The sequence below is a fragment of the Pan paniscus genome, chromosome 6 (assembly GCF_029289425.2).
Source record: "Pan paniscus chromosome 6, NHGRI_mPanPan1-v2.0_pri, whole genome shotgun sequence".
Lineage (NCBI taxonomy): Eukaryota > Metazoa > Chordata > Mammalia > Primates > Hominidae > Pan > Pan paniscus.
The window spans coordinates 120,355,946-120,373,179 of record NC_073255.2 but is presented as its reverse complement, the minus strand read 5'-3'; the positions used below and the strand labels follow the sequence as shown (position 1 = coordinate 120,373,179).

The following is a 17,234-nucleotide window of genomic DNA, read 5'->3' as shown; positions in this document are numbered from 1 at the left end:
CAAGTAAGACAAATGTAATCTTTTTTTTTTTTTTTTTTAGAAAATCCATACAGTGAGGGCTGGGCACAGTGGCCCACATCTGTAGTCCCAGCACTTTGGGAGGCCAAGGCAGGTGGATTACTTGAGGCCAGGAGTTTGAGACCAGCCTGGGCAACATGATGAAACCCCATCTCTACTACAAATACAAAAATTAGCTGGGTGTGGTGGTGTGTGCCTATTGTCCCAGCTACTCTGGAGGCTGAGGCACAAGAAGTGCTTGAACATGGGAGGCAGAGGTTGCAGTGAGCCGAGATTGAGCCATTACAATCCAGTCTGGGCAATAAGAGTGAAGCTCTGTCTCAAAAAATAAAAAAATAAAAAATAAAAAACAAAAACAAAGAGCCTCTTTTCCCTCTCCCTGCCACAGCGTTGTCTTCAGTAATTTCATTCCCTTTTTTCCTGAGGGTTCACTGGGTTTCTGGGTCCCAGAAGGGGAAGTTCTCTTCAAGGTACAGAAACCACAACTCCACAGAGAACCGCAGAGACGGCAGCATGACCAGACCCTGGCCAGGTTTGGGGAGGCTGCTGGGCTGAGACTTGGGCTGAACTTCCGCTGCAGGTCGACTTATTCCCATCAGCACCAAAGCTGCTGGAGGGGGTCATCCAAAAGCAAAGGAAGCAGGGGCGCAGCTTGGAGGCTGTTTCAGAAGGTCCCACTGAGCCAAGGACTCAAGGCCTGGCCACAGCCCTCCCAAGCAAGGCCCAGATCATATTTCACCATGCTCAGAAAACCTTGTCTGCTCATTTCAGTCCATAGTGATTTTGCTTTCTTTAGGATCTCTCTTGAACTGTCCAACCCAGACAGTTTCAAATTGGAATGGATTCCAATGATGGAGCTAAATCAGGCCCCACCTCAGTTTTTGAATTACAATCAATAGGGCTGGGTCCCAGCATCTGTATCTTAATGTTCCTCCATGTGATCCTCATGCTGAAAGGCTGGTATTTGCAAATCCCTTTTTTTGGGGAGTGAAGGGTTTTTTTTTTTAGAGAGAGGCCTCACTCTGATGCCCAGCCTGGAATGCAGTGGTGGATTACAGCTCACTGCAGCCTTGAACCCCTGGCCGCAAGAAATCCTCCCACCTTAGCCAACCAAAGTGTTGGGATTGCAGGAGTGACCACTGTGTCTGGCTAGGAAAGCCCTTCTCTTTCACTTGAATGATATTTCTGCAGGATACCTACAGCCATTGTTGTATTCAACTGCATCACTGCGGGAAAAGAAAAGGTGAGAGGTGACTGTTTTGCTTTTTTCTGAACATATCAGACCAAACCTGGGCTGTTTAGCCATTTTTTTTTTTTTTTTTTTTTTTTTTTTTTTTTTGCGATGGTGTCTCGCTCTGTCACCCAGGCTGGAGTGCAGTGATGCAATCTCGGCTCACTGCAACCTCTGACTTCCAGGTTCAAGCGATTCTCCTGCCTCAGCCTCCCAAGTAGCTGGGATTACAGATGTGCACCCCCACGCCCAGCTCATTTTTTCTGTATTTTTAGTAGAGATGGATTTAAACATGTTGGACAGGCTGGTCTCGAACTTCTGACCTCTGGTGATCTGTCTGCCTCTGCTTCTTAAAGTGGTAGGATTACAGGCATGAGCCACCGTGCCTGGTTTGCCAATTTTTTGACAACGTATCAACATCATTTATGATGGGCACGGCCTCAGTGTAGTGTGTCTAGACAAGGTGGCCGGAAGAGAGAGGAATATGCAAACCAGGCTTGAAGATGGGTTAAATCAGAGCTTTTCATTCCACAAAAGAGAAATTTTAATGGGGTCAGAACATTGATCTTCTAATATTTGAAAGCCTGTTAACTAGGAAAGAGAGAGCAAACTATTTTGTTGTAGGAGGACCCACCCAGCTCTGACGGTTTAAAGCGTCATGAATGCGAATTTGAACTCCAGAAAAGCAGAGCTTCCTAACAATGGGACTTCCACAGCAATGGGATCTGCTTCCTCTTTCAGTTTGTGCCTTTTCTATGAGCGAGAGACTCCTAGGAAAGCAGCAGCCCATTAGGAAAATGTGTGGGAACTCCCTCGCAGGTGAGTTGAGATGGAGTTTTGCTCTTGTTGCCCAGGCTGGAGCACAATGGTGCGATCTTGGCTCCCTGCAACCTGCGCACCATGAGTTCAAGTGATTCTCCAGCGCCCTCTCCTGAGTAGCTGCGATTACAGGCATCCACCACCATGCCTGGCTAATTTTTTGTATTTTTAGTAGAGATGGGGTTTCACCATGTTGTCCAGGCTGGACTCAAACTCCTGACCTCAAGTGATCCACCCACTTTGGCCTCCCAAAGTGCTGGGATTACAGGCATGAGCCACTGAGCCCAGCTGGGAACCCACAGGTTTTTTGGATGGTCTCTGAATGTCATGTAACTCTTTTATTTTTTATCAAAAAAATTTTTTTTGACACAATATCTTGCTGTGTTGCCCAGACTGGAGTGCAGTGGCAAGATCATAGCTCACTGCAGCTTCTAACCCCTGGGCTCAAGTGATCTTCCTGTCACATGAGTCTCCCAAGTAGTTGGAACACAGGTGCCAGCCACCACACCTGGCTAATTTGGTTTGGTTTTGTTTTTTTAGAGATGGGCTCTTGCTATGTTGCCTATACTGGTCTTGAACTGCTGGCCTCAGGCAATCTTCCTCCCTTGGCCACCCAAAGTGCTGCAATTACAAGCATGAGCCACTGTGCACAGCTGAAATTTTTCGACTTAGTCTTTTTGTACATGTGATATTTTATTCATAGAATCCATAAATGGAAGGGAAATTTCTGAGTTCAGAGCAAGACATATGATACAAAACTTGATATGTAGACTAGAGTTTCTTAGCCGAACTGGAGGGGCTGGCTTAGGTAATCCATGGATTCCCTGAAATTGGGGACACCATTGGAAATATGTGTGAGCTCAGGGGCAGTTTCCTATGATTTTTAGGCCTCAAAATGTCTCTTGGACTCAAAATTGCCCTAGGGCAGAGGACGTGTGTACCCCCAGTATAGAATCTCGGACAGTGAATGTGAGTAAACATTCGGCAGAAAAGCTCTGCCAAACTGAGTGCTCTCATGTGATTTTTTCATCAAGTCAGTATTCCTGGGATCTCTTGTACATGATAATCTCACTCTTGTACATGATAATCTCACTCTTATAAGGTTTCATCGTTTCTGCTTACCCTAGTTTTCTTTCCCACTCTGTTCCCTCTCCCACCAGACTGGACTCTGAAATGGGCATGTACAGAGACGAAGAGACCCCAACATGCTTCAGGCTTTGAGTGGAGAGGACACAGCCTCTGCTGGGACAGGGAACAGAGGGATGTGGAGTCCCTGAAGATGCTTTTGGACAATGGTCTGAGGTTGGGACAGTGGCAGGAGATACCATTCACCCAGGATCTCCAGGACAAGAGATCAGCCTGGCAGTTATATGTGTTTTTTTTCAAACTGGTTGCCAGGTTGGCATGAGCCATGACATCAGAGATTCCGACCTTCCTGATTGGAGGGACCGGACTCCGTGGTGCCTGGAGATCAGTTGGACAACAGTATCTTCTCAGAGCTGTTCTCCACTCCTGACTTCTCCTAGGCTTGAGAATTGATAACATACTCTTCTGGATCCTAGCAGTGTCCAGAAGAAGGCCATGGACAGAACGGAGACTAGGTTCTGTAAGAGGGGACAGATTACGGGAAAGATCATGACCAGCCGTCAACCGCACCCCCAGAATGAGCAGAGTCCCCAGCGGAGCACCTCGGGGTACCCCCTCCAGGAGGTGGTGGATGATGAAGTGTTGGGACCATCAGGTGAGGGGACTGGTGGAAGAAGAGGTGGGATAGGATTGACTAAGACGAAGGAAGGGGGCCAGGTACGGTGGCTCACGCCTGTAACCCCAGCACTTTGGGAGGCCGAGGCGGGCGGATCACCTGAGGTCAGGAGTTCAAGGCCAGCCTGGCCAGTATGGTGAAACCCCATCTCTACTAAAAGTATAAAAATTAGCCAAGTGGTAGTGGTGCACACCTGTAATCCCAGCTACTCAGGAGGCTGAGACAGGAGAATCACTTGAGACTGGGAGGAAGAGGTTGCAGTGAGCTGAGATCACGCTACTGCACTCCAAAAAGAAAAAAAAGAAAAGAAGGATCAGCGGTCAGGAAGGAGAACCTGAGGAGGGTGTGTGGGAAGAATGGAGAAATTCAGGCTGGGTGCGGTGGCTCACACCTGTAACCCCAGAACTTTGGGAGGCCAAGGCAGGCGGATCACTTGAGGCCAGGAGTTTGAGACCAGCCTGGCCAACATGGTGAAACCCTGTCTCTACTAAAAGTACAAAATTGAGCTGGGCATTATGGCAGGCACCTGTAATCCCAGCTACCTGAGAGGCTGAGGCAGAAGAATAAATGGAATCCAGGAGATGGATGTTGCAGTGAGCTGAGATTGCACCACTACACTCCAGCCTGGGTGACAAAGCAAGATTCTGTGTCAAAACAAAACAAAACAAAAAAGGAGGGACCCAGAGAGCCAGGGACCAGGGAATGACATGAAGCAGTGTTCGGAGGACAGAGAGAGAGAGAAGAATGGGGAGGGGAAGGAGCGGCACATGGGGTTGAGCAGAGGAGAAAATCAGAAAGATGGCTTAGAGAAGCCAGCAGTCTGCGAGTCTGGGGAGGATGGAGAGTGGTTTGGGGTTTTGGGTCGGGGTCTAAGGTGATCAGTTGCAGAAGCATTACACGGTGGCTTGGTTTCTTTACTCAGCCCCTGGGGTAGATCCCAGCCCCCCATGTAGGTCTCTTGGCTGGAAAAGGAAGAGGGAGTGGTCAGATGAATCTGCGGAGGAGCCGGAGAAGGAGCTCGCCCCTGAGCCTGAGGAGACCTGGGTAGTGGAGATGCTGTGGGGGCTCACGATGAAGCTGAAGCAACAGCGAGTGTCACCCATCCTCCCTGAGCACCACAAGGACTTCAACAGTCAGCTTGGTAGGAGGACACCCCAGAGAGCACCTCCAATCCTCTTCTTTCTAAAAAGAGGAAACTTCCAATAACCACACTTTTCCAATGGGAAAGATACGCCCCCAGTGGGTGAGCTCTCCATGCAGGAGGACTCAGAAGTGATCACTCATGAGGGACACTTAGTAGACGATAGAGGGCTAGGCTAGACTTGATAAAGTTTGGCGCTTGGGATGAGAAAGCTTGGTTTCGGGCCAGGTGCAGTGGCTCATGCCTGAGATCCTAGCACGTTTGGGAGGCTGAGGCAAGAGGATTGCTCGAACTCAGGACTTTGAGGCTGCAGTGAGCTATGACTGCACCACTGCACTCCAGCCTGGGTGACAGAGCAAAACCCTGTGTCAAAAGAAAAACGAAGGCCGGGTGTGGTAGCTCATGCCTGTAATCCCATTACTTTGGGAGGCTGAGATGGGTGGATCACTTGAGGTCAGTTGTTCGAGACCAACCAGACCAATATAGCGAAACCTCATTTATACTAACAATACAAAAATTAGCCAGGCATGCCTGTTATCCCAGCTACTCGGGAGGCTGAGACAGGATAATCGCTTGAACCCAGGTGGAAGAGGTTGCTTTGAGCCAAGATAGCACCACTGCATTCCATTCTGGGTGAGAGAGTGAGACGCTGTCTCAAAAAAAAAAAAAAAAGAAGGAAGGAAGGGCCCAGAAGTCAGGAAGGAGCACGTGAGGAGGGTGTGTGGGAAGAATGGAGGTACTGAGGCAGGGTGCAGTGGCTCACACCTGTAATCCCAGCACTTTGGGAGGCCAGGCAGGCAGATCACTTGAGGCCAGGAGTTGGAGACCAGCCTGGCCAACATGGTGAAACCCTGTCTCTTCTAGAAGCACAAAAATGAGCTGGGCGTTCTGGTGGGCACCTGTAATCCCAGCTACTTGGGAGGCTTAGGCAGGAGAATCACTGGAACCCAGGAGGCGGAGGTTGCAGTGAGCCAAGATCGCACCACTACACTCCAGCCTAGGCCATAAAGCAAGACTGTTTCTCAACAACAACAACAACAACAACAACAAAAAAAAAGGGACTCAGAGAGCCAGGGACCAGGGAAGGATATGAGGAAGTGTTCTGAGGACAGAGAAACGGGAGAATGGGGAGGAGAAGGAGCGGCACGTGGAGCTCAGCAGAGGAGACAAACAGAAGGAAAGATGGCTTGGAGAAGCCAGCAGTCTGCGAGGCTGGGGAGGATGGAGAGTGGTTTGGGGTTTTGGGTCGGGCTCTAGTGTGATCAACTGCAGAAGCATTACACCGTGGCCTGGTTTCTTTACTCAGCCCCTGGGGTAGATCCCAGCCCCCTGCATAGGTCCTTTTGCTGGAAAAGGAAGATGGAGTGGTGGGACGAATCTGAGGAGTCGTTGGAGGAGGAGCCACGGAAGGTGCTCGCCCCTGAGCCTGAGGAGATCTGGGTGGCGGAGATGCTGTGTGGCCTCAAGATGAAGCTGAAGCGATGGCGAGTGTTGCTCGTGCTCCCTGAGCACCACGAGGCCTTCAACAGGCTGCTTGGTAGGAGGACACCCCAGAGAGCACCTCCAATCCTGTTCTTTCCAAAAACAGGAAACTTCCAATAACCACATTTTTCCAATGGGAAAAATATGCCCCAGTGGGTGAGCTCTCCATGTGGGAGGAATGTGAAGTGATCACTCATGAGGGACACTTAGGAGATGATAAAGGATTAGGTCAACTTGATAAAGGTCAGCGCTTGGGACAAGAAAGCTTGGTTTCAGGCCAGGCGCAGTGGCTCCCGCCTGAGATCCCAGCACGTTGGGAGGCTGAGGCAAGAGGATTGCTTGAACTCAGGACTTTGAGGCTGCAGTGAGCTATGACTACACCACTGCACTCCAGCCTGGGTGACAGAGCAAAACCCTGTCTCAAAAGAAAAACCAAGGCTGGGCACAGTAGCTCATGCATGTAATCCCAGCTACTCGGGAGGCTGAGACAGGAGAATCGCTTAAACCCGGGAGGCAGAGGTTGCAGTGAGCCAAGATCGGGCCACTGCATTCCAGCCTGGCCCACAGAGCAAGACTCTGTCTCAAAATAAATTAATAAATAAATAAAAATAAAAATCAAACAAAGAAAAACAAAATCAATAAAGAAAGTGGTTTCAGCCGTGCCCTCTGAAACTTAATGTCTCTTCCTGACTTTTCTAAACCTAAGTGTCTCCATCCATAGTGGGGGATACCAAGGCCATGGTCACACCCTGATGTGACTGTCTCATGAGGAAATGATGGGAATTCCTTTATGACTCTGCAGTGGTCCCTCCGTGTCTGCTGGAGGGGGTCCTGGCTGATTCCCAGCTCTACATCCTGTAGATTCTCACACCCAGGGCCTCCTTCGGCCTCTTCTCAGGGGAGTCTCAGAGCAGGAGCCTCTCTCCCTTGCCCAGTGAAAGTCATTCTCCCCTCTCCCATCCACCTCACCCGTGGCCACAATCCTGAGACTTCCCCCCGGGAGGCACACTTCTCCTCGCTGCCCTGCTGCTCCCACGGAAACCCTGTCCTGCTTCTCACACTGACATCTGCTCTCTAATCACAGAGGATCCTGTCATTAAAAGATTCCTGGCCTGGGACAAAGATCTGAGGGTGTCGGACAAGGTAAGGTTGTTCTCCATGTAACTGTTCCTGTTCCAACGCATGGCTGGGGGGAGGGCGCAGCTTCCAAACCCACAGTTCTCCCTCCACCACCTCCCACCAGATGCTCCTACAGTCTTTTTGTGTGTGTGTGTGTGTGAGAGACAGAGTCTTGCTCTGTTGCCCAGGCTGGAGGGCAGTGTCTCGATCTTGACTCACTGCAGCCGATGCCTCCCAGGTTCAAGCGATTCTCCTGCCTCAGCCTCCAAGCAGCTGGGATTACAGACATGAACCACCACGCCTGGCTAATTTTTGTGTTTTTAGTAGAAACGGGGTTTTGCCATGTTGGCCAGGTTGGTCCTGAACACCTGACCTCAGGCGATCCACCCGCCTTGGCCTCCCAAAGTGCTGAGATTATAGACGTCAGCCACTGTGCCCAACCAGCTCCCATGGTCTTGAGTCTTGGCACCCACAAATTTTTTTTTTGTGAGACAGAGTCTAGCTCTGCTCCCCAGGATGGAGTGCAGTGGCATGATCATAGCTCATTGCAGCCTCTAATTCCTGGGCTCAAGCAATCTTCTTTCCTCAGCCTCCTGAGGAGCTGGGACTAGGCACATGCCACCATGCTCAACTAATTTTTGAAATGTTTGTAGAAACAGGGTCTCACTATGTTGCCCAGGTTGTTCTCGAACTGTTGGGCTCACATGATCCTCCTGTCTCCACCTCTCAAAAAGTACTGGGATCACAGGCTTGAGCCGCCACTCCCGGCTATTCTTGGTCTTTTTATGATTTGTCAGCATCTCCCTCAGGATTCTGCTGGTCTCTTGCAGAGTGAATGAGTGGCCCCTGCCTCTCCTATGGGTCCTTTGGGATCTGAGCTCTGGGCCACAGTCTGGCCGCAGCCCTGAAGCTCCTGGCCCCTCTACTCTCAGCTCTTCGGGACAGTTCTCTGCCTGGCACACAAAAGACCCTCCTGACACCAGCCGACCTAGACACACCCCCTCCAAAGATCCCATCGGAGCCCACCATCCTGGGAGCATCACCCAAAACCCTTCCTCTGGCTTCTCGGATTTGCATCTGACCTTCGAATACCCCTCCATCCCACAATTTCCAAATGAGTACAGTCACCCCAACACTGAGGTCCCTTCTCTGATGGGCAGCCCCTCCCCAGACCCTCATTCCCCCTCTCCACAATCTTCCTCTTCCAAGATGTGACCTCTCCCTCTCTGTGTTCCTTTCTCTCCATCAGTATCTCCTGGCTATGGTCATAGCGTATTTCAGCCGGGCTGACTTCCCCTCCTGGCTATACCAACGCATTCATTTCTTCCTGGCTCTGTGAGTGGTTTGCTGCCTCCTATCCATCAATATCCAATGCCCTGGGACAGCGGGGGAAGTGGGATTCCAGCCTTTCATTTATTCTTTCACCTGTTTGTCCTCTTTACTCTGTGTACAAAAAAGAGAGGATTATACTATCATAGACTGTTGTTTCTAAACAGAAACTCAGGCTGGGCACAGTGGCATACGCCTGTAATCCCAGCACTTTGGGAGGCCGAGGCAGGCAGATCACCTGAGGTCAGCAGTTCGAGACCAGCCTGGCCAACATGGCCAAACCCCGTCTCTACTAAAAATAGAAAAATTAGCTGGGTGTGGTGGTGTGCATTCGTAATCCCAGCTACTCGGGAGGCTGAGGCAAGAGAACCCTTTGAACCCAGGAGGTGGAGGTTGCAGTAAGCTAAGGTCGAGCCACCGCACTCCAGCCTGGGTGACAGAGTGAGACTTTTTCTCAAAAAAAAAAAAAAAAAGCCAAAAAAACAAACTCCAATGCCAGTGTACAAATAAAAGAATAAAACAAAAGGAACCATAAACCGCTCGTAAGGGGAAAAGAAAAGGAGTGGAGGAGCGGACATGCCGCTTCCTCCAGCAAGCAGACGTTTCTGGTTCTTCTCTCTCTCTCCTTCCCACATCAACCACAAATGCCATCGACCTCCTCTGGGTTCCCATGACAGAGGCCACAGTTCAGGTCCCCCTCGCATCACTCGAATCCACTGTCAAATGCTCCCCGCTGGGGTCTCCTGGAGTCTCTCCCCAAGCCAGGGGGCTTCCTAGTGCAGCCTGAATATCTTTCCAAAGCACGACAACCTCACTGCCCACCTGAACAACTTCCTTAGCTGATGCCTTTCTCTATCGAGGCCAGGGTCCACAGTGTCAATTCTACCCTCTCTACAATCTCTACAAGCACACTGGCTCACCATCTTGGTATTTCCTGGCTCGGCTTCACTGCTCCTTCCAAATGCCCTCCACTCGACTTTGTGTTTGTGTTTTCTGTCTGGGTGTCCCGCACACATGTGGCTGTGAAGGGAAGGACCCATTCCTTGAAGTCAGTTCACCCCACAGCCTCTGTGATGCCTTCCCTCATCTTCCAACTTCTGCATGCCCGTAGCTCTCTAGTTACATCCTGGACACTGGGATTAGGTCATCTGCCTTGATTACTCCCAGTCCCATTAGACTAGATGCCTGTAGAAGGCAGGGTCCTGGCAAAATATCAATGTATTCAATTTCTTTTATTTTTTTGAGACAGACTTGCCCTGTCCCCCAAGCTGGAGTGCAGTGGTGAGATCATAGCTCACCGCAGCCTCCATATCCTGGGCTCAAGCGATCCTCCCACCTCAGCTTCTTTATTAGCTCCGACTACAGGGCTGTGCCACCACACCTGGACAGTTTGTTTGTTGGTTTGTTTGTTTATTGAGACAGAGTCTTGCTCTGCCTCTCAGGCTGGAATGGAGTGGCCCAATCTCAACTCACTGCAACCTCCGCCTCCTGGGTTCACACAATTCTTATGCTTCAGCCTCCTGAGTAGCTAAGCCTAACGGGTGTGCCACCGCACCAGGCTGACTTTTGTATTTTTAGTAGAGATGGGGTTTCTCCGTGTTGACCAGGCTGGTCTCCAACTCCTGGTCTCAAGCGATCCACCTGCTTCAGCCTTCTAAAGTGCTGGGATTACAGGCATGAGCCACCACGTCTGGCATATTTCTTATATTTTTAATAGAGATGAGGGTCTTGCTATGGTGCCCAGGCCTGTCTCAAACTCCTGGCCTCAAGTGATCCTCCTGCTTTGGCCTCCCAATGTGCTGGGATTCCAGGCGTAAGCCACCACTCTCGGCCACCAGTTGGGTTTTTGTCTCCATCCTGAAGGAGTGGGAGACACCCTTGATCAGGTTTCTGTCCAGCAGAGCCCTCCTGAGGAAGGCATGGCTCTCTGCAGGGTGGGTGCCAGTCCTGAGCTAGGGACGGTCCCTTACCTTCCTCTCTGGGAAGCTGACCTCAGCCGGAGGCCTCTCCTGGTGGTGCCCCTGAGCAGCAACCTGATTTCTGTCCTCAGCTACCTGGCCAATGACATGGAGGAGGATGACGAGGACTCCAAACAAAACATCTTCCACTTCCTGTATGGGAAGAACCGCTCTCACATACCCTTGCTCCGTAAGCGTTGGTTCCAGTTAGGCCGTTCCATGAACCCGAGGGCCAGGAAGAACCGCTCTCGCATACCCTTGCTCCGTAAGCGTCGGTTCCAGTTACGCCGTTGCATGAACCCGAGGGCCAGGAAGAACCACTCTCAGATAGTCCTGTTCCAGAAACGTCGGTTCCACTTCTTCTGTTCCATGAGCAGCAGGGCTTGGGTTTCCCTGGAGGAGTTGGAGGAGGTGAGTGCGGCCTGGGGAGGTGGAGGAGGTGGGGAGGAATTGGGTGGGCTGGAGGCTGGATGAGGGGAGAGAGGGGTATCCTGGCGAGTCCCCGTCTTCTCAAAGGGCGTTTGTTTTTCCAGATCCAGGCTTATGACCCAGAGCACTGGGTGTGGGCGCGAGATCGCGCTCGCCTTTCCTAGAGCTCCAGGGACCGTGGAGGCCTGAGGTCATCGGCCTGAGAGAAGGTACATCTGCATCCTCCGGGGTAAAGGCAGAATATTGGGGTCTATTTCGGAAATTCAAAGAACCCAATTGCTTGATCCGGCTTCAAGCCTGGGCAACGTGGCGAGATCCCCTCTCCACAAAAATACAAAAATTAGCCAGGCGATGTGGGACGCATCTCTACTCCCAACTACTCAGGAGGCTGAGGCGGGAGGATCGCTGGAGCCTGGAAGGTCGGGGCTGCACGGAGCCCTGATCCTGCCACTGCACTCCAGTCTGGGCGACAGAGTGAGACCCTGCCTCAAAAATAATCATAAATACTGAGTTTGGGGAGGTTCATTATGATTGACGCACTTGAGTTACCGATTTGGGTCGAGGGTTCAGTGAAGCTTTGGTTTACATCTTGTGCAGCTAACCACGTTGAGCACAGAGCATGAGACTTCATCATGAGGAGGTAGGATTAAGGATTAGGCTTCTGGACTCGTGGTTCATGATGTTGTCACATTAGAAACACATCTAGCATGGTTACAAGTCTGGATCTTAAGTGACACAAAAGGCCCCAGCTGTAATGAAGTCCAAAGCCACATTCTCTGAGGGTGCCCTACTCCCTGGGCAGACCCACCCAAAGTCCTTGCTATGAAGCAGATCACTGGGGCTGACCTTGGGTGTATTAAGTGAGTTTTGGAGTCGTGGTCACCAAAGTGTGAGTTTCACAGTTGAACACGATGGTTCAGAAGCAGGGTATAGAATGAAAGGCAGCAGATAAAATTGCATTTCTCAATTGCTCTGAACTCTAGACTTGACATGGGACGTGAATAACCTTCCTGTCTAGAGAGCTGCCTCCTTGAAGTGTGACATTGTCTCTCTCACTTCCAGAACACCGGACCCAGGGGAGATGTGGATTTTCAGCAGGAACTTTATTCCAATGCTAATGGCAGACACCAGGAAGGAGGAGAGGAACCATTTGTGCAGATCACCTAGAAGAACCTGGACCATTCTTGATGGAGCTGAATACAGTCATCACGTTGTCCTCCTAGGAGCAGGGGTGGGGGAGGGGGGTGGGGTCCTTCTAGGAGTCCTTGGAGAAAAGTAAGAAACCAGGAGTGTTTCCAGTTCCACCCTTTCCTGCGGCACCACCTCCCTTTTTATATTGCTGAATGCCAACCTCCCTGGGGCTGTTTCTTACGGACTTGGTTGCCACAGTCCAGGAGCATTTGAAGGCACAATGCAGGGGCTCAGATTGGCACAGAATTCTTTTGTGAAATATCAGTGCCACAGATTGTAACAGATAGCTTCATGCACACTCTGCATTTTATTGGTTTGTTTGGAAAATGTCAGCCATTGAATTATTCATAGATTTATTTCAAATAGTTTGGAAATTGTTGTACTTTTGAAAACATGCTGTTCCTGTAGTTTTTTGATGAGAATTATAGTTGTTATATATACATAAAGATAATTTTCTTTTCATTTTTAAGAGACAATTCTTTTTATCCTAAATATTTTATTATCTTTAAATTTGTTTCTGTATTATTATATGTGCTCCTGAAGCGAGCACTCTTTTTATCTATGATACTTCCATAATAATCTCTTCTATTTATAGCTATTGGTAGTTCCCCACCAGAAAAAAACATAATTCTGGTGATAGAAATTTTTATTTGCTGTTTAGGTTTGTGACTGAATTGTGAGAATTCAGTTGTGATTTTTAACATGTCTCAGATATATATACTAACATGTCTAATATATACTATCTATTTTATTGGTTTATTTTGAAAAACATGGATATAGAATTATTTAAATATTATTTTATTTATTTAAATATTTATTAAATATATTTATTTCTTTAAATATTATTATTACTTTAAATATTATTTTAAATATTTTGGAAATACTGGTATTTTTGAATAGATGCTGTTTCTATAAAGCTGTGTGATGGGTATTATAACTGTTATATACACATACATATAATTTTGTTTTCCTTTTTAAGAGAGGATTCTTTTCATCCTAAATCTTTTACCTTTCAATCTTTGTATGTATTATTACACGTGCTGCTGAAGGGAGCATGGTTTTTATCTATGATACTTAGTTAACATATATATTACATTTATAGCTATGTAGTAGTTCCCCTAAATTCTTGTAAAAATGAATTTTTATTTGGTATTTCATATATGTTTGAAATGTGAGAATTCAGATGTAATTTTTTACCTTGTTTTGGCATGTTTGTATGTTACTTTAAAGAGGATGTGTGTTCTAAAGGAGGACATGAGCTGTGTGTTTTCAAGAGAACAATAGAGTGCGTCTCTTGGGGAAACATAATAAAAATGAACTTTTCTCACCTTCACAGCAATTGTGATCATATTGGTCTGGATTGATTATTTGCTGCCCAGTGATATTTTTCCTTAATGGGGTTGTGGTTATTTGAACATATTTATTAGCTCTGGAAGATAATCCTGTGCTGTTTTTTATGTAGAAAAAAACCATAAGGCTGGGTGCAGTGCTCGCACCTACAATCCCTGCAGTTTTGCAGGTCATGGCGGGAGGATCACCTGAGGCCAGGAGTTTGAGGCCAGCCTCAGCAACATAGCATCTACATCTATTTTTAATTTTTATTTTTTAAAGAAAAACAATAGAAGAGAGGGCTGATCCCAAGCTACAGGGTTTTTTGTTTGTTTGTTTGTTTTGGAGACAGAGTCTTGTTCTGTCTCCCAGGCTGGAGTGCAGTGGCACAACCTCGGCTCCCTGCAACTTTCACCTCTGGGTTCAAACAAATTCTCCTGCCTCAGCCTCCCAAGTAGCTGGGACTACAGGCACCCGGCTGTAAGTCCGACTAACTTTTGTAAAAATAGTAGAGACAAGGTTTCACCATGTTGGCCAGGCTGGTCTCGAACTCCTGACTTCAAGTGATCCACCCACCTCGGCCTCCCAAAGTGCTGGGATTACAGGCATGAGCTACTGCGCCCAGATGCCAAGCTAGAGTTTTAAGGCAGGAAATGAGAGAAAGATATTGAGAGAGGAAAACCAGGTGGTAAGAAAACTCTAAAGGTGGCCGGGTGTGGTGGCTCACGCCCATGATCCCAGCAGGAGTTTGAGACCAGCCTGGCCAACATGGTGAAACCCTGTCTCTACTAAAAATACAAAAATTAGGCAGGCGTGGTGGTGCACGCCTATAATCCCAGCTATTTGGGAGGCTGAGGCAGGAGAATCACTAGCAGAGATTGTCTCCTCACCCCCTCTCAAAAAAAAAAAAAGAAAGAAAGTTCCTGCAGCAGTTAAAGCTGTGAAAGACAGGCACCCTGCCATGCAATTCTTTGTGATTTTTCTCTTTTCTTTTTGGAGTTGGGGTCTTGCGCTGTCACCCAGACTGGGGTGCAGTGGTGTGGTCATAGCTCACTGCGGCCTCAGACTCAAGCTCAAGCGATCCTGTTACCTTGCCTTTCAAATTGCTGGGATTATAAGCATGAGCCACTGCATCTGGCCTGTGTGACACAATTCTGTTTTTTGTCTTTTTTTGGGGGGGGGGGGGATGGAGTCTCGCTCTGTCACCCAGGCTGGAGTGCGGTGGCGTGATCTTGGCTCAATGCAAGCTCCGCCTCCTGGGTTCACGCCATTCTCCTGCCTCAGCCTCCCGAGTAGCTGGGACTACAGGCGCCCGCCACCATGCCTGGCTAATTTTTTGTATTTTTAGTAGAGACGGGGTTTCACTGTGTTAGCCAGGATGGTCTCGATCTCCTGACCTCGTGATCTGCCCGCCTTGGCCTCCCAAAGTGCTAGGATTACAGGCGTGAGCCACCGCGCCCAGCCTATGTGATGCAATTCTGATGTCAACTCCCCGATGTTACCTCAAATGCCACAGGTTAAGGCCACCGGCCCCCACTAGGCTGCCCTCGCTTTAGACACACCTGCAGGCTTGGGTGTCCTCAGACCACATGTACTTCTTACCAACTGGCTGCAAATTTGGAGGTTCCCACCATGCCCTCAAGTTCGATAACTCACTAAAACAATTCACAGAATGCAGAAAAGCATGATACTTTCTTTCTCTTTTTTTTTTTTTTTTTTTTTTTTTTGAGACGGAGTCTTGCTCTGTCGCCCAGGCTGGAGTACAGTGGCCACCATGCTTGGCTAATTTTTGTATTTGTATTAGAGACAGGGTTTCACCATGTTGGCCAGGCTGGTCTTGAACTCCTGACCTCAGGTGATCCACCTGCCTTGGCATCCCAAAATGCTGGGATTATAGGCATAGCCACCATGCCCGGTCGACTTCTAGAGTTTCAATAACAGAGATGTGATTCAAGAAGGGAGACATGTTTTGTAGACGGCAGGAGCTTCACGAAAAGAAGCCAATGAAGGGCAGGACGTGTAGCTGTCTACCTACAGGAAACCAGCCAGGAGCCTCCCCACAGGGACTTCAGCACAGATTGCCGGGAAAATCTGCATTAACCTGACCTCTGGACCTAAGAGAGGACAAGGCCTTGACCGTTTCTACAGACTCACAAGATGCAATCTCTGTGGTCCATGCCCGTGGTGTGATCTGGGAAACAGGGGGCCTTCTAAATGCCAACAACAAGGAAATCAAATGTGCAACAAACAGAAATACCGGCATTGACGTGGGCCATGGAGAGGCCTAAACAGATGACTGCAGTTCACTGTTAAGGTCATCAAAGGGGTGACTCTGAAATAATAAATTTCAGATGCCACGGCCCAAATAGCTGCATGAGGTGGGGAAGTCCTCCACATGCCTCTGCTTCCTTCGGTACCTGTTTATGAAATCAGCCGAGGTACTTCCCTGGGGAATTTCCTTTCTCTTTCTTTCTTTCGAGACGGAGTCTGGCTCTGTCGCCCAGGCTAGAGTGCAGTGGTGCAATCTCGGCTCAATGTAACCTCTCCCTCCTGGGTTTTAGCAATTCTCCTGCATCAGACTTCTGAGTAGCTGAGATTACAGGTGCATGCCACCATGCCCAGCTAATATTTGTATTTTTAGTAGAGACAGGGTTTCACCATCTAGGCCAGGCTGGCCTTGAACTCCTGACCTCGTGATCCACCCGTCTTGGCCTCCCAAAGTGCTGGGATTACAGGTATGAGCCATCATGCCTGGACTTTTTTTTTATTTTTTGAGATGACGTTTCACTCTTGTTGCCCACGCTGGAGTGCAATGGCACAATCTCAGCTCACTGCCACCTCCTCCTCCCAGGTTCAAGCGATTATCCTGCCTCAGCCTCTCGAGTAGCTTGGATTACAGGCACCCAACACCAAACCCAGCTAACTTATTGTATTTTTAGTAGAGATGGGATGTCACCATGTTGGCCAGGATGGTCTTGAACCCCTGACCTCTAATGATCCACCTGAATTGGTTTCCCAAAATGTTGGGATTACAGGCACAAGCCACTGAGCCCAGCCCCTCCCATACCTCTTTTGGCCAAGGCAGCACAATTCAGAAGAATCTTGCCAGGGAAGACTGGTAAATGGATGTCAACGTGATGCCTATGGCTCCTGGTGGATTTAGATACCTCCTGGTGCTTATTGATATCTTTACCAGTTGCACGGGGGCTTTTCCATGCCAGACTGAAAACGCAGGAGATCAATGATCAACCTTCAACTATTTACTAGCAGAACACTGAGGGGACTGTGCGGTCACCAATACCTCCTATTGCACTTGGATAAACACCTCCCAGGAAATAGAGATGAATAGAAAGGACATAGTCAAACAAGCAGAATGGCTGCATTCCTTCAACCAGAAGGGTCCATTAGTCTGTTTTCACACTGCTA

At 48.8% G+C, this 17,234-nt stretch overlaps 1 protein-coding gene across 1 annotated transcript; it reads left to right on the top strand.

Moving 5' to 3' along the window:
• The first annotated feature begins 39 nt into the window (after positions 1 to 39).
• LOC117977776 (speedy protein E2-like) lies at positions 40 to 11,452 on the top strand. Its single transcript, XM_055114748.2, has 7 exons — positions 40 to 3,809; positions 4,753 to 4,971; positions 6,278 to 6,508; positions 7,538 to 7,596; positions 8,822 to 8,907; positions 10,952 to 11,270; positions 11,393 to 11,452. The coding sequence occupies exons 1-7, from the start codon at positions 3,650 to 3,652 to the stop codon at positions 11,450 to 11,452; spliced, it is 1,134 nt and encodes a 377-aa protein (XP_054970723.1). The 5' UTR covers positions 40 to 3,649.
• The last annotated feature ends 5,782 nt before the right edge of the window (positions 11,453 to 17,234 follow it).

Coding starts and splice junctions, on each gene's coding strand:
- LOC117977776 (XM_055114748.2), top strand. CDS start 3,650: ATGGACAGAACGGAGACTAGGTTCTGTAAGAGGGGACAGATTACGGGA. Junction 6,509..7,537: donor GGCCTTCAACAGGCTGCTTG/GTAGGAGGACAC, acceptor CTCTAATCACAG/AGGATCCTGTCATTAAAAGA. Junction 8,908..10,951: donor ATTCATTTCTTCCTGGCTCT/GTGAGTGGTTTG, acceptor TTCTGTCCTCAG/CTACCTGGCCAATGACATGG.